At 47.1% G+C, this 20610-nt stretch overlaps 4 protein-coding genes across 4 annotated transcripts; 2 read left to right on the top strand and 2 right to left on the bottom strand.

Moving 5' to 3' along the window:
* Window positions 1–1324: 1324 nt before the first annotated feature.
* On the bottom strand, window positions 1325–2578 carry N7487_006249 (uncharacterized protein; the record flags this gene model as incomplete). The annotated part of the gene is made up of 1 exon (XM_056873996.1): window positions 1325–2578. One exon carries the CDS (start codon window positions 2576–2578, stop codon window positions 1325–1327), a length of 1254 nt encoding a protein of 417 aa, XP_056731716.1.
* A 1423-nt stretch (window positions 2579–4001) lies between these two features.
* Window positions 4002–6178, top strand: N7487_006248 (uncharacterized protein; the record flags this gene model as incomplete). The annotated part of the gene is made up of 3 exons (XM_056873995.1): window positions 4002–4123; window positions 4352–5799; window positions 5888–6178. The coding sequence occupies exons 1-3, from the start codon at window positions 4099–4101 to the stop codon at window positions 6176–6178; spliced, it is 1764 nt and encodes a 587-aa protein (XP_056731715.1). The 5' UTR covers window positions 4002–4098.
* An 8886-nt stretch (window positions 6179–15064) lies between these two features.
* Window positions 15065–18472, top strand: clcA (putative C6 finger domain protein; the record flags this gene model as incomplete). Its single annotated transcript, XM_056873994.1, has 3 exons — window positions 15065–15613; window positions 15706–18107; window positions 18178–18472. The coding sequence occupies 3 exons, from the start codon at window positions 15065–15067 to the stop codon at window positions 18470–18472; spliced, it is 3246 nt and encodes a 1081-aa protein (XP_056731714.1).
* A 1336-nt stretch (window positions 18473–19808) lies between these two features.
* On the bottom strand, window positions 19809–20170 carry N7487_006246 (uncharacterized protein; the record flags this gene model as incomplete). The annotated part of the gene is made up of 2 exons (XM_056873993.1): window positions 19809–19961; window positions 20027–20170. The coding sequence occupies 2 exons, from the start codon at window positions 20168–20170 to the stop codon at window positions 19809–19811; spliced, it is 297 nt and encodes a 98-aa protein (XP_056731713.1).
* Between the last annotated feature and the right edge of the window lie 440 nt (window positions 20171–20610).

Here is a 20610-nt window from a genome sequence, read left to right as displayed (position 1 = left end):
CTTCCCTTTGTTTTCTTTGATAGCATGGGGTTCGTGGCCTTACTGGATCTTTTCGCAAAATATGGGGTATGGGAAATAGGAAGATGCGATGATGATGTGATACTCAAGCTATTCTTGTTAAAATGTAACGAGAAAGCAAAAGGAAATCTTTTTTACTTCACCAAAAAACATAACAAAAATCGCATCCTCGTTCCCGGTCCATATCTACTGCGACTTGGTGGTATAAACTTGATATGCGGAGCAGCAGATCGTTGTCTGTTCCCTCTATAAGCCGGTGGATACCATCCCCTCGATGGTCTTGCTCGTATGTTCTCTATGCTCCCTCCCGGTTTGCTGTCCATAGCCTCGTAGTGATCACCAATATGTTCCAAGGTTCTTGTCGCCGGTTGTCCGGGGTGTACTGCTTGGATGTCCATTTCTATATCCCCATTTTATTCCGATGCCCGATCCTATCCCCTGGGCAACTGCAGCCTCGTGGATCAAAGACCTCCAACGTAATTTATGGGTCTTGTGGCTACGCCACTGCTATTCTGGGGGGTTTGATCTAAAATGGCCTATCCACCCACTTCTAGGCTTCATAGCCCACTCAACCCACAATATTGACAAGGATAGAGGATTAAATAAGAAGACTTGGCTTTTTTGGCCTGTTTTGAAATATCCACCAGGTAGTTAAATTAAAGATCCAACAAAATTTGTGTCAAAAATGTGATTGTCGTCAGATATATATCTAGATCACACAACCCCACAATACTTGAAGTATAGAAATCATATATGATTAATAGCCAAATTTCAGCGTCGAACGAAACTGTGCGATGTCCAATAACCCCAGATCAGCTTCCAATAGCGTCCGAGCACTTCTAAAATATCGAATAGACAGCAATTATGCATTGAGCGTGGTGCCATCCTTACCCTGTAAATCTCGAAGGCGACCGATTTCTCAACAACTTCTAGAAGAAAAGAAGGAAATGAAGAATGGTGGAAATAGGTCGATATATCTTGAACATAGAGATAAAAATTTGAGTCCTTCTACCTTCTCTTTGAATTGTACATATCAATATAATCCCAATGAACAACCCAGACCTTCAACACCGAACCCGAGATAAGATAAAAATGCACCCAAGTGGAATCCCGGCAAGTAAGTACAAAAAAAGAAGAAAAAGAAAACATGCAGACATCGCATTCGTAAGATCTTGTCATCGTAAATAAAAAAAAAAAAAAAAAAACCAAGTGTATCACAGCAAACGAATAATATATGCAGGAAACAAAAAAGAAAACCCGACCCGGAAGAAAACCTTGAAGCAAAACAAAAGCGAGACTTCGCCATCTAAAACTTGACACCCCACGTACTCGGAATCGGAGGCATAGAAGACCGATGATGAGCATTCGGCGGAGGCTCAAGATCAAGATCGAAAGGGTCGCTGCGCATGCTATCACGCATCACAGGCGTATCCAAGTACCTATGGGGTACAGCGAGGGAACCCGATCCCTCACGTTCGCAGTCCCAGTACCCCTGCCCACCGAGCCTAGTATCACGGGAAGAAGTGGAGTAGATCGAGACTGAGCGAGATGGGGCTGAGATCTCGATGACTGCGGACGGTGGGTCCACGAAGGGGTCCTGCGCTGTCTCGCCGCGCAGATACATGCTATCCAGAGACAGATCTGGATTTGAGGGCTGCTGTTGTTGTAGCGGGATGAATGGGAGTATGGGTGGTCTCGGGCCGATATTGGCTGGGATCGAGGGGTAGGAGTGGTAGCGGTGGTGGTGGCTGATTGATGAGCTCGTTGAGTCACCTCGTAGTAGTTCCTGTCGGATGCCTAGCCTTTCTGTTGCTGTTTTTCGTCGTCGGCGACGCATATAGAGTGCGCAGGCTAGTAGGGCGAAGATCGTGATTGCTGATCCTCCGATGATGCTTCCAACTATCGTTCCGACTTTGGAGGGGCTCGAATTTTCGGCTTGGGCTGTTTCTGAAGAGTTTGCACTCGTGGCTGTTCCGATGGATGGTGAGATTGAAGGTGTATTTGACGGTGTGGTGCTCGAGCTGGAGGTACGGAAGGAGCTAGAGCTTACGGGACTAATAGCTGTCCCCGGCAAGATAGGCAGTGATGATGATGAAAGAGATATCCTCGAGCTAGTTAATGGAACCGGTGGAATCCACATGCTGCTAGGATAGTCGGATGATTCTGAAGTTGCCGAAATAGGAAAACCCCCCATTGAGCTTGAGAGAACCGAGGTTGTTGGGATTAGAGTCGATGTCAAGGACTCTGAGATGATCGTCGCTGTAGAGCTTACAGTCGATATTATGGTGTTCTGCTTAGTCGTCGATAGCTCAGTCGTTGTCAGAGCCACGGCTACTGTGGTTGGGTTCAGTGTTGATGTGTCGAGCACAGTGGTTGTGGTGCTGGAATCAGGTCCGGGGACAGATATAGTGTAGACCCATGTAGGATAAACAGTCTCAGTTTGAATTGATGTGAGTGTCACCAGATTGAGGGGTTTAGAGGGTGAGTCTGTGGACCACGCCCGGATGAAATTGTTGAGCGGTATAGAGGGAGTATCAATGGCGGAAAAAACACCCGACATCTCGCCGCGAGCCCGCAGGGGGCACCGGTCGTTAAAAGACAGATCTGATGATATTTGGCGAGTGCGTATTCGATGAATGGAACATGGGGGCGACGTAAAAGGATGGATCCCTTTGTATGAGTGTTGGACAAAGCACAAAGCGACAAAGCGACAAAGCAATCGACAAAGCAGTAGGCTTATCAAGTTGACTCTGCTGGTTCACCCAAGCCCCGTCTGTTTCTTGCTTTGTTCCTTGAAGCCCCGAGAGAGCCACGAACATAATCCCGTGGTTAGACCCAGATTCCATACAGTTCACGATTCACCTTCGTAGGGGCCCCAAAAGTGTATCATGGCAGATACAAAGAGGGCGGAGGGTTATATACAGGGATTTCTTTTTACTTTTTTTTTTTTACTTTTTTGTTCCCACAGAATTTGCCAGGGGGTTTTGTCTTTCATTTGTTTGGAACCTGGCGCTTCTTCTGATGGCTGGGTGGAAGCAACTCCTGTGACAGATGAACGGCGCTTAGCCCTCGGCCCAATGAGACCCTCGGGCGGTCCACGAGTGGATGATCATCTCCAAAGACTATGGGAATTTCTCATAATGTGACACTGGCTAACTTTTCCGCACGCGCACAATCTCACAATTATTATTCCTTAGGTAGGATTTGAGCGGGGAAGTGTATCATGTCTCAGGGACGAAACAGAGCAGTTTCGGGTTTGGCGAGAGAGTTATTGAAAATTGGACCGATCCAACCTGGGGGTAACTCTCTGAAGTTTCACGTCTTGCCTATTCCAGCCGTTGGTGTCTTGCAGGTCTTGCAGATCTTGCAGTGGGGGGGAACTGTATCCTCGGCATTGAGGAATCGTAGCAATGCCTCTTTTGTTAGAGTCATGTGACCAAACTCAGGTGGATATATAAGGAAGAAGTCCACATTCTCATAGCGTGCATGAACGATAAGGGGAGAATAGGAAAAGAAAAAGAAAAAAAGAAAAAGGAAGAGAATACAGTACTAGGACAAAGTACGGAGGACGGAGGACGGAGTAAAGAGCGTCAACTGCTGATACATTAGCACCATAGCACCTCTACACTCTGGAAGAACATGCCTCAACCCTTATCTCTTGACCCTGACAAATGTATGTATGTATGTATGAATATTGTCATCAGTCAAAGGTCATAAGATATATATGCAGGTAGAATAATAGAATATATATAGATCAGATTAGTCGACTGACCCTACAGAGTAGGCTGAAGGGACAAATGTTCCCGCCAAATTCCCCACCTGCAAAAGTCCCCCCGGTCCCTTTCATCTTCTCCCCATCTCTTCTTCTTCATCAAGAGTTGTTTCTTTCTTTCTTTCTTTTTTTTTGGATTTCAACATTTGTTTATTTATTTACCTGAACTATCCGTGTTTCTGCCCTTTCGGCCTTCGTCTTTGTCTTTCCGCCTTCCCGTTCCCCCTCATGTTCCCATGTGACCTTGGGGAACTAGAACTTTGCGATAATCGTGCATTTGCATTTGCATTAGATCTGTGATTAAAAAAATGTTTGGCTGGGGTTCTGGGCTGGGTAAGCAATCTTCCTTTTGCTACCCCTCGATGTTTTCCCTCCTCCTCCCCCCCGCCATACCTCCTTGTGGCAAGTTGAAATGTCAACAAGTTCACCTGGGCAGCCACATTGGATTGGATCGCCGGACTGTGGCTTGAAGGACTATGCGACCTTAGATCTGTCATCAACACCTGAACGATGGACGAACCACATTGACAGCCTCAGCAAGCTAACACAACTTCGCGATAGCCTTGCCCTCTGCCACTTCAGAGCCGGAGAAGGAACGTAGACCCCCCGCTGACCCGACACCTCTCGATTTCCCCGTCTACAACCTATCCGATGTCCTCGAAAATGAGTCGGAGTCAAGACTCAAGGAGATGTCCGACCTCCTGGCCGACATCAAGCGGCCACAGGACATCTGTATGGAGCGCTTTAAGCCGTTGAACCTGCAATTGGAGACGGACGTTGAAGTCGCCCACATGCTCCCCGAAGACCACTCGCACCCCCTCGCCCCCTTGCCATGGGAGGATATCACCGAACCGACAGACGACAACCCCCGACCGTTGATGGACAATGGAGCCCCATATCCCTCAAAAGAACGATACGAAGTCCTGGAAAAAGAGCTGGCGTTGGATAATGACGACGCTTTCCGTGAGGTCGCTCGATTGCCACCGCGTGAGGGCCGCAGCCGGGTTCGTATAACGCAGTCGAGGAAGTTCTGGACGGGATTGGAGCGCATGGCTCAATACTGGGATACTAGCCTAGACAATTACTTCGAGCGTCCGGCAACCCCTGACCCGACACCCCCATCTGAGATGGAACGGGCAGAGGATAGCACAGGGCAGATGGATGCGGAGGAGACTAAGGGCAGATACTCTCTGACAGACGGTGAAATGGATCTGGATGAAGCACCGATAGCGGCACCTTCAAGCAACGGCACCGTTGGTGAGGAGCAGCGGCCCTCTGTCCCTGTATACACGGGCCGTCGAATTGGCAACGGGGCCGAGATGCCTGATGAAATGCGTGATGAGACAATCCGAGCCTTTGTGGAGATGGCCGCATGGCCATTCGGATGCCAGGTCACGGTTCCCACGCTTCAACCACGGTTAACCACCAAGAACCTCCTCTTCCCCGTCCGGCAAACATTCCAGTCCTCGCGGTCCCCGCGCGATCGCCAGATTGCGCGGAGCGGCATGCTCGAGGGCCCCGTTCTCATCTCACAGTGTCGACCTGAGACGTCTTTCCGCACTGCGGACAAGGCCCCCGGGACCGGAATTGGTGATGTAAGTGATTTATTCCGGGAAGTGGGCGGCATGCTTCTCGCGGCGCAAGAGCGTGCCCGCGAAGGCGCAGTGGAGAAGCGACCCGGCGAGGGCAAATGGTGGACCATGCAGCCTCGCTTTGGAGGCGCCCCCAACGATGGGATCCTGGATGATCTCGTTAATCATGGACACGGGATGTCCCTGCCAGACTCAATGATGGAAGAAGGCACGCCATCTGCCCAGGAGGCGGGGAGCGCTTCCAAGCGTCAGAGGTTCGAGCATCCATTTGTCACGTCTCTCTCCCGGAGACCGAGTGCTATGCGCAGACTTACTACTAGTGAAAAGTGGAAGATTCTGCAGCCTGGGCCTAGTCTTTGGGATAAGCGAATGAGTTATTTGCAGATAGGCAAGGTCCAGGAGAGTCCTTTTGATGATGTATGGATACCCTGCCTTGTTCATTGATATTGTGCACGTTACGGCTAGACAGAGCTAACCCTCCATTCTTTTTTTTTTTCTTTCGCAGATTTACATGGTCTCATCTATCAACCATCACGTCTCAATCCTCCACCTTCGTGTCCACAGGCGGTATTTGGATATCCTTACTAACGGCGACAGCACCTTCCCAGCAACCGAAGGTGAGCCGTGGCATGTGCTGAAGCTGCAGAGGACTCGATGGTTCGACCTGTTCGACACCAACGACCGCATAGAAGCGCTGAAGGGTGTGTGGCAACTGTTCCACCACCAAATGAGACAGACACGCCGCGAAGGCGATGTCCCAGTCCCGATAGAATTACCTTTAGAGTGTCCATTATAGAGTATGTATGGCGGTGTCCCTGGGGACATGCTTTTGACTCTCTGGCCTTTGGATTTTCTCAAGCGATGCATCTTGTACATACGGCGCAGCAATCTTGGGGATTTTTTTTTATTCGCTTGCTGTGTCAACCTCCACCCCGTTCTTTTACCCATACCCATCTTCAATTCAAGCAGATTATATTGACTATTTACAATCTTGAACATATTGGCATGTGGCAGGCTATTTATACCGGGTACTAGGTGCTCTTTTCTGTTCAGCTGGGTGGTTAAATGGGTGTTCTGGGGTCTTGTCTTGTGCTTTGTTATGTCACACAACGGTTCTATGATAGAAATTTTGATACCTTTCTTATACTTGTGGACAGCATGGTTTGGTATGATGCATATGGCGAGACCTTGACTTAGATGACTTGGAATCCCGTTGGACTGGCCATCAATTGAGAGAATCTAACTGTTGCGAGTCATCTATACACGTTTTCGAAGTATCGTATCTTCAACATAAACCAGGGACTTTCTCATCTGTTCAATAAGCTCTTCACTGTGGTACCTTTATCCATACTCCGTAGTATAATCCATCTGTATGCCTGCCTCGCCCCAACCCTCATCGGTACTTTTGTCGGAGTGAGGCCACCCTCGCAGTCCTCATTTTATACGAAACAACCAATCCAACGCACCGGACATATTCGGTTCCCAACCCCATGACCTCACACAATTCCGATGATCGAATCTTGCCACAGCCAAAACGAAACAGAACAAACACCGAGAGGGTTCCAGACCAGCCAAAAGCTAACTAAATGTGATATATCGACATGATAGTCCCTCTAAATCCTGCTTCTGTCTGTGTATGGCGTAGATGGGAGAGTGGATCAGTACTAAGTTGGTTAAGGGGCGCTGAGGCCCTTTTTGGTGGTATTTCGCGATCTTTTTTATGGTTTTTTTTTGTATACGTACTCCGTACGGAGTAAGATTGTGTATGTATTATATATACATACCTCATGAATGTCCTCCATGTGAAGATTTTAATAAGTATTGTTGTAGGAAAGATGAAAAAGGAGATATGTCCGTATCGGGGATTTTCTAGGTTCTTCCTGGCTGTCTGAGCGGGTACATGATAGGCTACATACGTATTTGTATATTGGCAATACAAATTAATTTATCAATATTAATGTCCTTTGTACTAGTATATAGTACTCCGTATATAGTACTATGCAGAGGTACTTCGAATGTAGACACACGTTTCCTATGCTGCAGAGTCCGGGCTGGACAGATCCGTCTTTCCCCTCCCGTAACTTTCCAGGTTACGGGGTTTCGCTTATTTCGCCGGGATCGGGATAAGGCTGTGTATACGGAGTACAATATATGTATTCCGTATATGTACTTTGTCCTCCCGTGCATGGCTGTGAGCTATTGATGTCTAGGCGCGGTGAGAGTCGCGTGTGGTAATGGATCTTCATTTTGGCTTTTTGTTTCTATGTCCTTGGTAGGAGGTTGACAGGTCTTGGTGTGGTGAGATAGGAGCTGGTTGGATGTCGTAAAAAGAGGGAATTATAGTAGAAGAAGCAAGAATATGCAGAGGGATTTATTTGTTGATGGGGTTGGATTGATGCTGGTTTCCGTGTATATTGTGTGTTTTGAGGAATATACCTTGACGGATTTCGAGATAGAGTTATGGGGGATGATACATATTCCTGAATATCAGATAGGGATGTGGAGATATCCATGGATCCATGGATATTCTTCAGATAATCGTATTCAACTCTTTTTCTACCTCTGTACAACATAAGAGTATTCAAGTCAAGCACTGACCATATTCAATGCAAACCATGAAATCCTAAAAAGTCCGAGCCACATCGAATTACTCCGTTCATTCTCCGTATTTTACATTTTACATTTTACTATAAATCCGATCATCCAATAAAAATACAGAGTAACTTTCCTTGCCTTTTTCACCTCGCCCAATCAAACCCCTGAGAACCACCAAAACCCTGGGTATCGACAACCGCCCAGCTGCAAATCACATCACATCACACATGAAAGAAACCATCGCGCTTGGTGCGCTTTGTCAAAAACAACCCTGAATCTGGCATCTGATCCGCCAAGCAGACCTCCAATACCCTAGCAACATCAGAGACAAATAAACCTCGATACGGAGGACCGCCCGATAGGGACTAGCAGAAAAGAATGGCGCGTACCCGCTCTACTAAAAGGCCATGTGGAGGCTGTGGAGAGTGAAAATTAAAGAGCCTCGGGGTCCTCGGGGACCAAATGAACGGATTAGGCTAGGGGGGTATCACTGTAGGAGGTATGGAGTACTTTTAAGCAGCTGTTCCTTGACTGGGATGTGATTGAAAGGCTTGTAATATTAAATACGGAGGATGAAGGACATGTATGACTCCTTGTAGATAGAGTTTGGGACTCAATTATCAAGGAGATCGGAATGAGACCAGAATGAGATCAGAATAAGATTAGAATAAACTAACAATTTAGGCATTTGGTTATTTGATCTCAGATAAAAATGTATGCAAGTCGCTTATTCGAGGTGGATGTATATGCGTAACAACATATCTAGGTAAGTAAGTATCCTTGGTAGGTTGACAATCCCACCTTCAACTTCAGACTACTGCCTAATAGGGAAATACCTACATAAATACTTCATACCCGGCATATAAGACCCTGACTTGTGTGTGAATGGCATGCATAAAGCAAATGTGATTCCAAAACGTTGGGTTCAACTACAGTGGGCATCTATAGTCCTGTTTGAAATCTTCGTCCTTCACGGCAAGGTACACTGCCGCGCTAAGAGGCCATCGGCGGCCCGGCGGGTTGGTTTAATTTGATGTGGTACGAAGTACGGAGTATATGGAATATGGAGTATAGGGTGGGATAATGTTAATAACCAATAACTTCTGACACTGCCTGGCCAGTTCAAAACCAAACCGGACTCTCCTGTTCCCTCCTGCCGAAAGGGAATTGATAGCAGCTCACGGGACCAATGTGTTTCTGGATGAAATCTTGACTTTTGTAACTTTTGTAACTTTTGTAACTTTTGTAACTTTTGTGTTGGATGGTGGGTTAGAGCCTCTGCAGGAGAACCGATCGGGATCAGGACGCTGGTCTTGTTCTTCAGAGTTTTTTTTTTGTTTTGGGTTTCCCTTGCATCTGGCGAACGGACCAGTGGTTCATGTGAGCTCAGTCTGGTATTTAAGCCTCAGGTGTTTGTTAGATTGCTACTCAAGGGATACTACTGCGTAAGGAGGTTTGGTTTTCTTATGCAACTGGCCTGATCAAGCCTTGTTCTTGATGACCTTGCGGAGGGTGATAGGCAAGTGAATCACAACAGGATATGACAAGTAGGGAGGGAGGGGGAGAGGGGTCAGAGAGTTCTCCAGACTTGATGACTTAACGATGGAAAAGATCAGGTAGATCACCACTATGACCACATGGAATCGAACCCACGTGGGAGAGCATCCAGTCAGGCCTCAGTGACTGGGAAGGCAAGTCAGAAATGTTGATGTATCAGTTGCACAGATCGCTGTGGCAACAGAACACACAAAGTTGAGAAGAAATCTCAACGAACGGTGAAAGTCTGTGTTGTACAATCTGTACACATCACATTTCCCTTTTGTGGAGCGTGGAGGTTATGAAACCAAACCGTGTCGTGCATGCGGGGATGGGCGGAGAACGAATTAACACTGGATTCCAAATCGATTGGTAGGACCAAATCAACCTCTTTAAGATGAGCCCTGGCAGATTTGTAAATCTGCGTTTGCTATGCAGAGGGGCGGAAGAGCCCCGATCGTGAAGAATCATGTTGTGTCCCGCGAGATGCAGAGTTCGTTCTGGACTTTCAATAATGTCAGCTAAGAGGCCCACGAAGCGCGTCTAGGGTGCCCACATAAACTGATCATCCAATGTATAATGACAGAATCAAATGTCCAGCTACTATGGGAGAATGGAGAATGGAGGTGATCACATTTCAGCTGAGACGGGCGGCGACACAACCCTCCAAGAAACCGATCTGTGGCAAAGTGAACGAATCAACGCGCTTACATCGCCGATGAGGGCCAGTAATTTGCAATTTCAAGGATATTGAGATATCGTATTGTCCATGGATTTTACTTACCAGTATTATAGTCACAGTTTTTTTGGGGTTTCAACATTACGTACGGAGTACTCCGTATGTATGCCCATGGACCTGGATTTCCAAGGATTCCAGAAATGCAAATCAGAATACATATGTATACTCCATAAACTAGTAAGAATCTACGTCCTACATTATTCTCGTGATCTGTTTTTGAGGATAAGACAGAGAAAGAAAGTGGGAGACTGGGGTTGCGGTTGCAATTTGGTTCTGGACTTTGTCTTTGGCGTGTGTCAACACTTCCTTTCTAGGCTATACTTGCCCATCTGTGTATCTCACCAGCCCTATGGTACAGCTGGAGACAACCAAGTCAATATGATATATGGATATATGGTTGATATTATTGTAACACAAATACCTATCGAGATACTGGAGGTGTAAACTGCATCCTGTTTACTGCCTACATCAGAGTCTCAGTCCAATGCGAGGAACTGGACCTATTCCGCGACCATGCAACCTTCCGTGTTGCCTCCTCTCGATATATGTGGGGATTTTTGTCAAGGGAGAAGAAGATCGCCTGCATCTTCCTCATATGGAGCCAGTCCAATAGTTTTGTGAAGGTGATCCTTCAGTCCTGATTGGATGTGAACTAAGTCTGCTTCATACTAATTCGGATTTCGGGGGCTTTTTCTCTGACCCAAATTTGTATGCAGTACATTAAAAAGTAATACACGATTCTAATTCTTGGGACAGCATACTTCTTAGTACTCAGTGTATGGGTGGATAGTAGTGGAATGGAGCCTCGAGCCTGGCGTTGCGGTGCGAGCTTAGGGATTGAGGCTCTGAGATAGTTCAGTAGTATTGGAATAGTATTGGAATCCAGGCTATGACATAGGTGTACCATTGACTTATTATTTGAGAGGCTGGACTTTGGGTTTCTTGATAGTGAATAATGTCATGTTGTATGGTTGCCCCTTGCGTTCGCCATTGGATATCTAATGACTCTGGAAACTCTATTCCAGCTATCGACATACTGCAATATGCATGGCGTGCAGTTACCACCTGCACGTTGTAGGCCCGTGTTATTTTGGAGCCTAGGTCTGTTTTTACGATGTATTATGTAGTTCGGATTTCTGGTAGGTTTGGAGTTTGGGGAGAGGAATTGCGTCTCCAGTGGAAATAGGATATCTGCCTGGTACTTTGTTCATTCCTCCTTTTCTACAATAATAGCTAGAGAAGCCCCACAGAATCCCGTGTCAATTCCCATGATACCCACTAAAATCACGACTTTGACTGCGACGCGTAGCCACATACAACGGAGAGCTAAATATCTAGACCAATGCGCCGCCCCGAATCCAGGGAACAGGATAGTGGAAGGAGAGTGGAAGCGGCAGATCGACAGGGCAGATTAAAAACTGGAACGCAGATTGGATACTCCGTATGTTTGTCGACGTTGAATGCTAAGTGGAAGGGCCCGTGATTAGAATCCATGTAACCCTGATAGCCCCTTAACGGTGGCAAGATTCAACTGTCAACCAGTGGGATGTCTTGGAATTTGTAATGGACCAATAAGGTACTCTACTTGCACCACTGGAAGAATGGACTTTGCTACTAAGGTTAGGTTCGAATTGTTTTTCATTCTGACTTTTTTAGCTCAGATCTCGTCCATGCACGTCAAACGCGAGCTCTATGTTGAGCATCCCCTTGATATGGGAGAACCACTTCTCGATATCATGAAGGATTTGAATTAACCAAACAAAGGAAATCATTGCCTAGCAAAGCCTTGGCTCCACGCGTATCGAGCACTATTGTACTGTAAGCAGCCCTAAAATGTGTATCCATCCACACTTCCGTACACTACCGCTACCCGCTGCACTGGTACGTATACACCACGAACTTGTACTCCGCCACGATCCTTCGATCCTTCAACCTGACTATTTTAGCAAGTTGAGATGGGGGCACCACAGAGACAAGACGCGACTCAAAACGGTCAAAAGAAGCCCGAAAAAAAGAAGAAAAAAAAAAAAACCAGGAATGCTGGGGCAACTCTGTGTCCCTGTGCTACTTTGAATCTGCGCGTTTGACTCGCTCAGAAGACCTCCGACTGGGGAACACCGTTAAATCTTCTGTGGCACGGAGGCATTGAGCTGCATCCTGATCAAGCCAGGGGTAAACTGTGCTACTGCCTAAGTTGGGAAGCAAATGAGTAGAATGATCGTATTCGTTTGATGCTATGATATCACGGGGCCAAAATGTCTTGATTAAATGGGGAAATGTCAATTCTAATCCACTTTTTTCTACTCCGTATACTCCGTCGACAAGAATAGTTTCTGGAAACCCCCTGGGAGCCCGTGGATAATTCCCGTCGTCAACCATGGACGGATGACGGGAAACCCCGAACCCGGTTTACTATGTGACGTATTATTTCTGGTAATTACAATCCCATTTCACCTGTCCTCTCTGGAATATTTTTTTTATATTGTACCTACCTAGGTAGGTACGTCGTAACTATGACTAACTAACTAGTTGCTTATGTATAACTATTATTGTATATTATTTGTACTACTATATAACTACATTCCAAATTCACTAGTCAAAGTGTCATTTGAAAGTGGATGCCCTTCAAAGTGTATCTGGATTAAACGACAGTCCAGTACACGGGGAGCAAGGTGCCCAAAGCCCTGGGTTGCTGATCAGCCCCGTCAACCATCTCGCTGGGAGCTACGGGATAAAGTATCCATTCAAATGACGAGTGTGTTGCGCGGGGGGCCTCGAAGCTTTCCTTCGAACATTGCTGATCTGGAGCTATATCCCCACTGATTTGAGAATCGAATTCAAACAGAGTTCGTGTTGAGTTCGTGTTTTGGAAAAGGAAGCGCCCCTTGCAAGCTGTGTGTTGGTTTCAAGTTCTATGACCGAATGGACGGCCAGTGCGGCGACTGTCATTGGGTGCTTGGGGCGTTTAGAGGTATTTCACTTATACACCTCCATTTTCTATGTTCGCTTGGAAGATAACCATGCAAAGTAGATTGCAGACTGATCTCGATATCTATATGTTGATATCTTCCAAGAGTACCCCGTACCTGAGTCCTAGGTCCTAGGCAGCGATCCCTGTCCGACACACCGGTCATATTAGCATACTTTGTAATGTGAAATCGAAAAAAAAGCAAAATAGAAAATAGAAAAAAATAAAAATAAAAAATAGAGATTAACCTCAAACACTGTTATTACTCTATATCCTTGAACTTTAACCCGAGGCCCCAAAGCCATAACTAAGCGCAGCCCAAATCAGTATATCATAACTGGGGTGAATCAACTTGCATGGCGCATTTCCCAGCGAAGTGGTTGACCTTCGGGCGGCAAGTTCGGTCCCCGTTCCACGCGGAGGATCCTAGCTTCGATCATAGCACTTACATAGTATTCCATAGTCTAATAACATCTAGTTATGGGGCATCTCTAACTATATCCCTACTCCCAATGTATACAGACACATATGCATTCACATCCTAGAGTGATGATATTAATTTCTTTTCTGCAGACCATCTCATATTCCCCCCAGCCGCCGGACCCACTGCTTCTTAAATTCAGCAAAAATAAAAAAGAAACAAAAAAGCAGACCTGTCAACTGTATTGGGGTTCTGTGCTTCTTTCTCAGGGGTCTATATAATTATTATATATGTGATGAATGAGTCAATGGGTTAGAAAAAGCCAAAGCCATTTACTTTTTTTTTTTCCTCGATTTTTATTTTTATTTATTTAATTCGAGGTATTTGATAGTCACCGCGATTCTAAAGAGAGTATGTATTTAAATCTAGGGAGGGGCAAACACACCTGTCGATCCCTACAGGCGTAATTATAACAAGTAAATTTTTATTATATGTTATTATGTTATGACTTATGTCCCCCCCCTCCCCTCTCCCAGTTTATATTATTTCTTCCCTTTTGCCTTTTTTTTTTTCTTTCTTTCCTCTTTCCATAGTTCTCTTTTCAATAACTAGGGACCTTATAACTCGGAAATTTGACACTTTGTCATTGTCACCTTGAAACTTCAAATTACCTTGGATCTACAATTCTAAGGTATACCCGAGGCTTCCCAACCACCCCCACTTAGTCTCATGGGTATTTGACTACCCAACCTTGGAAAGCAATAGGTACGTTATATTACAGAGTTACCATACCTGACGTATCGCATGTGTATACTCCGTATGGAGCACATCAAATGTGTTCCCAAGGTTCCAAACTTGCACTTCAGGTGTTTTTCCCCTCCTTGTGGCCCAACCTTAGTACTTCTGCTTTGCGATCTATCTGATATAGGCCTGGGGTGGATACGATCTATTTTGACTCCCTTTTCTCTTTCTTTTCGATATTTCGATATTTCCATATCTCGGTCTAACGGGCCCCCTGGTCGGATCATCACCGTAATCTGACTATTTCTTTGTCTAGCTCCACACTCGGTTGCCCGCTGCGACATCACCACCGCATTTTTGCGACCTGGGAAATTCGGAGCTTTAGACACATTTGATTCGCAGGCTTCTAACGGCGCGATCTGATTTCATTGTTCCAACTCTCGCTCCTTCGGACATCAGATCCACCATTCGCCATTCCTTTCCTTTTTATTACATCCTACTTCTTCGACCCCAACTCAGAGCGTCATGTTGGTTTAAGTCCCAATTTACCAAAGCCAAATCGCTTCTCGACGGTAAATTGGCCGCCCAAGATATACTCAGCGCCAAGGACCCGGGCTATTTGCGACACAAGCCGCGCCTGGCAGCTTCACACACCTCCGCACACCCGGACCCTCCATTTACAATGAATCGCATACCTCCGGACGGGCACCATGGGCACCCGGGTCCGCATTCAGCATATGAGCCTGCATGGCGCCCTCCATACCCACCGACTTTTGATAACCACCCCTCCGACTCCCGCCGCTCCTCCGCAAACTCCCAGACACCCTTGCCGCCGCAGCCACCAGGATACCCCGTGATGCCCAACCGTGAGCTGCCACAATTAATATCGGAAGGCCCGTATGGTCGCCCAAATGGTCATGGCCTGCCCCTACATGCGCCCGTGCATTCCCCGCAAGACCCAATACCCCCTCACCCAAGCTTCCACCAGCCGATAAATGGCGCGCCACACGAGGGCTCCCCAGATTATCGCGCTCGCATGGGCTACCCACCCCCGGATCAAATTAACAGCGCTGAACATACACCCGTTTCGGGTGCTCTGCCTCCTGCTTCACAGTTCATGACACCCGGTCCCCAAATGGCGAGTGCTACACCACCTGCTGGTTACGATCAAGCATTTTATCAAAATCAGACGTTTGGAGCACGTCAGCGCAAAGCAAACAGAGCCACTCAGGTATGTTGAACTTGTAGAAGACAAAATTGGTTCGGGGGGGTTTTTTAATTTTTTTTGTTTATTTATTTTTTACTAATACTCGAGCTACATAGGCCTGTGATCAATGTCGAGCTAGGAAAGCAAAGTGTGACGAGGGACGACCGAATTGCAGTCACTGTAAAGAGAACAACCTTGGCTGTGTCTACAAAGAGGTACCGCCGCACAAACAGGAGAAGACTACCCAGCTGGTATTGGACCGGCTCTCCCAGATGGAGAGCCGCATGGAGGAGCGTTTCGAAAAAATGCAAAAACAAATGCAAGAGCAAATGCAAGAGCAAATGCAAGGGTCAATGTTGAACAAGCTGGTTAAACAACCAACTCGGACTGTCCAAGAACGTGCGGCCCTCCTGCCACCACCACCACCGCCGGTCATCAAGCAGGACCCGCCTCTCAAAACCGAGATGCCTCCGACCCAGGTCTCGACTCCAAATGTTCTGGATCCCGGGAGTAGTCAGGATGCAACCGCTTCGAAATTTGGCCAACCTGTTGGACCCATGGACCCGAGGCTCGAGGATCAGAAGGAGGCTGAGGGAGAGCTCTCCATTCCAGTGGAACACACTACTGCAGCTCACAAGCTATTGATGTGGCCGTCAATTAAGAGGCTGCTACACCCTGCTGTATATGATGAAGATTATGTGATGCGGTTGGAAGAAGAACGCGGTCTCATCAGCATATACGGCCAAGGCGAGATCTCATACACCGCCGATGACAGTCAATTACCAATGAATGGTGGTGACACCAAGGCCCGGCCTGATGGGGATGGCACAGGCCCGCATGCTGACGTCGACATCGACGAAGCCGGGAATTTGAACCTGGATGCTACGACCGCTAGGCGCTACTATGATAGCTACTTCGCGCACATGTTTAAGCTTCACCCATTCCTGATGGAGGGTGAACTGAATTTCAAGATCGATTGCTTTATCCGATGCTATTGCCGCCCCAACACCTCACCGAGTTCGAGTTCCAATCACACACGGCTACCTCGTGATGGTCCTCCACCAGCCAAAAGGAGGCGGTCAAACGACAACCTGGGTGTGCGTGGCGAGTTCATGGAAACTGGTTCTAACCCGCCACGGCCACGAGTCGGTAAAAATATCGACAATGCCATGGTCTTGCTGTGCCTGGCCCTCGGAGCGATTTGTGAAGCTCCTGCCCCTCTCCCTGGGCCTATCATGGACAAGAAGGTTGACTACCTCCACCAGGACATTCCTGCTCCCCTGCCACCATTTGTCCCACCGCCAACTGTAAATGGAACATACGTTACCAATGGTGTGCTCTCCCCTGCAAACTCTGACTCGGCGCCCATGCAGATGTCGCTTTCGAGTTCCCTTTACCCAATGTCAACCCAGTCTCCTGGTCAATCTTTCTCAACCACTCCAATGAAAGAAGGTATAAAAGGCCTGTCAAGGAGAGATGTGACAGAAACGCAAGATGAACAAGGGAACACGAAGAACTATCAGGCCATTCCGGGCCTGACTCTCTACGGATACGCGACCTCAATATTAGGTCATCTGCAGGGTGGAAACGAGCTAGAACATGTCCAGTGCGGCTTGCTTGCTGGTCTTTACGCCGGCCAGCTGGCCCATCCCTTCCAGAGCCACAGTTGGATTTCTCAGGCCTCGAGGGCTTGCCAAGTTCTTGTGAGAACCAAACGGTATGAGCGACTCGAAGAGGGGGCTACACAGGACTTGTACAACTTCGCTTATTGGACCTGTTTGCAATTGGAGAGTGATCTTCTCGCAGAGCTGGATATTCCAGCGAGTGGCATCTCCCGTTCCGAGGGTCGGTTGGCTATCCCAAAAGGAAAATGGACACTCGTTCTACCGAACGATCTCAACGCACCCCAGACGATGATGATGCTGTTTTATTCTGCTCAAATTCATCTACGCAAAGTCTTGAATCGAGTTCATACAGACTTATACAAGGTTGAAAGGCAAGGTCAGACACGATGGTCATCCACCGTTCAAGAGGCTCTTAGCCTCAACCTTGACCTCTGGCGTAAAAGTCTACCACAAAGCATGCAGTGGGAGGAAAACGACCCGCCGGCAGACGAAATCAACGCCGCTCGTATGCGTGCCAAGTATTACGGTGCCCGGTATATTATTCACCGACCTCTTCTCTATCACGCCCTGCACTACGGCCACACAGGTGCCCGCGTGGGCCCGGTTGGTCAGTCTTTAGTGGACTCACCAACATCGCAACAATTATCCCCCTCAATGCTACACAGCGCTATTCGGGCCCCGAAAATGGCGCGTATGTCCAGTGAGATGGGTTCTATGCCGGCCGCAGTCTCTACTGACTGGCAGCCCCCTAAAGTCCGTCTACATGAACTGCCGAAGAAGCTGAAGGCTGCCTGCGACATCTGCATTCAATCGGCTATCAAGAGTACAGAGGCTTTTGACGGTGTTGGTGGACATCGCTTGGTCGTTACAAACATCTTCGGCACTGCCCATGCGTAAGGAATCCTCTGACTCCCGTTTCGAAGAACTGGATATAGCGATGATACTAACATACTCTCTTGGCAGACAATTCGGCAACATGCTCGTCCTATCTGCAACTTTCATGTCAAGTCTACAGGAACTTGTCGAGCCAGAGCAACTCCGGCGTCTCCTTGTTCGCACCATAGGCTTCCTCGTTCAAAGCGAAAACATATCCCCCACCCTCCGCGCCGATGCTCGAATTCTCACTCAGATCTATACCAAGATCTTCGATCATCCTCCTGACTTGACGCAAGCCAACGGCATGAGCAGCCACACCCCAAGCCTGAACAGTCACACACCAAGCCTGAGCAGCCAAACTACAAGCATGAGCTTCCCTTAAATGTGCATCTAGCGTCAGAGCTATTTTTTTTGTCCCGTTCCTGTGGGCTTCGCAGCCCAATACCTGATATCCTACCTCCTTATGAACACATCATGCATGTCCCTGTCCCTTCAAACCTGAGCCCCCTTCGTGCTCGATATCTGTTATTTGTCTGTCATCTATACCTTGTGCACTATACGGTTTTTTTTTTTTTTTTTTTCATTGATGATTCCCCAACCCTATCCGATTCAACACTCGGCACTCGTGCATCTGAGACAGGATCAGATCGCATGGGCTTTCTACGCGGGATTGATTGGTGTGGCCTATTTTCATACGTCGAGCAATCCCCCACATTCTTTCATTGCCTCTAAGGTAATGACTGGACTAAGTTGGATTGGCTTTTGACTCGTTCTTTTTTCTTTTTCTTTTTTCCTCTCCTTTTTTTCCATCTGTTTTTGGGACCGAAAGCATTTCGTGCCTCCGACGGTCTTACCTCCGCGGAGATACGTCTCGGGAATGGAGTTATTGCGTCTTGTGTGGTTATTTGCCTTACATTGCATGCATCCCAAGTCATACACGTCTGTTGGCTTTTCTTTTTTGGATGCTCTTACAATATTCCAACTTATTTCTGTTGATTTGGCTGCGCCATATCATTCTCATATCCAATGCAAAGGTTTGCATTTTCGTGGTTGGCTTTGGTGCTTTGATCTATACCTCATCCTTCAGTTTGGGCTGTATTCGGAGTTTTTTTTGTAGATTTTGTTTTCCTTCGTTTATATGATTGGACAGAACACAGAACAATTGAGATGAAGTCTGATATTGCTTGGTCATGTTGTAAACTGAGAATCGAAGCTTTAGGGTTCATGGTTCATGCACAACCTTGGAAGTACCGGACTATGATGGCGCTTTGTGGGCCCTTCCGCTCCCACTGTTTCAGCTCCCATGGTTTTATTTGGGGCTGCCCGATATCAAACCAAATTTATTCAAATGTCTAATTAGAATAAACTACGCCTATATTTGACCGTACCACCACCGAGAAAGTAAATACATGCTGCTCGCGGACCTCGGCTTCCCCGCATTGTGCTTGGTAGGATTTAATCTAGAGGCACGAGTCAGCTTACTATGTAGCTCTGGGGATGGTATGGTATACATAAGACATTGCCCCGCCAGCAATGGACGACGTGCTACCGAAGAGTATACGTCATTAGAAATGCGATATAATCTCCAGGAGCAATACAGCAGACGTAGTGTCCAATATCTGTAGCCTTTTCGGCCGGCCTAGCATCCTAATTACCAACGCGGACATCTTCAAAATGCCTCAAAATAACACCAGCCCAGACACGCCATATGTTCGAAATCAATACGCTGTCCCACTAAGCTTCCACAGGAGTTCCTGTCCGGTATAATCGAGGAAAATCATGGTATGGTTGTCACTGTTGCTCCGCTGGCTGGATATGCTGTCAGGCTCAATATGGTCGATTACTCGGCATCTAATGCTGCCTAGGGGTGGCTATTGCGTTCCACGAGGGACTTCTCACTGAGCCGGTTACGCGCTATTATGTATCTAAGACTCACCTTGTGCTTGTTACACGGGATTTCGCTAGGACCAACCTTATTAGGGATTTGACTCTTGAGAATACTTGGTCGAATTCCCTGCTTCACCCCGAGGCTATTACGGAGGAGGTTGTTAGGTGAGTGCTCAAGGCTGAGAATGGGCATATTGTTGTTAATCGATTTTCCTGGGTTGATTGCGAAGCAAATTAGGGGGCTGCCTAGGTGGTTACATTATTCGCTGAGGTATAGGTTGGAGAAGTTGATATGGGCTGGTTCGGGTTGTTAGTTGTTTAATACCTAGGAAGGGGTGTTGTGGCTATATGCTTGTGGTATTATTTGGTAGATTAATGCATATATGTATTGGACTGTTATTGTCAATAATATGAAATTGGATACGGAGTATACCGCTTTTGGTTGTTAGCGATACTACGGCTAGCATGTGATTCTTGTTCTTATATAGGCATTGAAGTGTACCATGTGCCGAGAAGTATAGACTGGATATATTTGGACCAACCATCTTTATTTTTCGATGTATATTTGAGGTACGGAGTACTCCGTACGCTGTACTTTGTACGGAGTATAGATGGCTGGGTGAAGAAGTGAAC

This window comes from Penicillium crustosum, assembly GCF_028827405.1.
Source record: "Penicillium crustosum strain IBT 35664 chromosome Unknown utg000002l_segment0_segment0, whole genome shotgun sequence".
Taxonomy (NCBI): Eukaryota; Fungi; Ascomycota; class Eurotiomycetes; order Eurotiales; family Aspergillaceae; genus Penicillium; species Penicillium crustosum.
The sequence above is the reverse complement of the archived record's forward strand: the minus strand, read 5'-3'. Positions and strand labels throughout refer to the sequence as shown.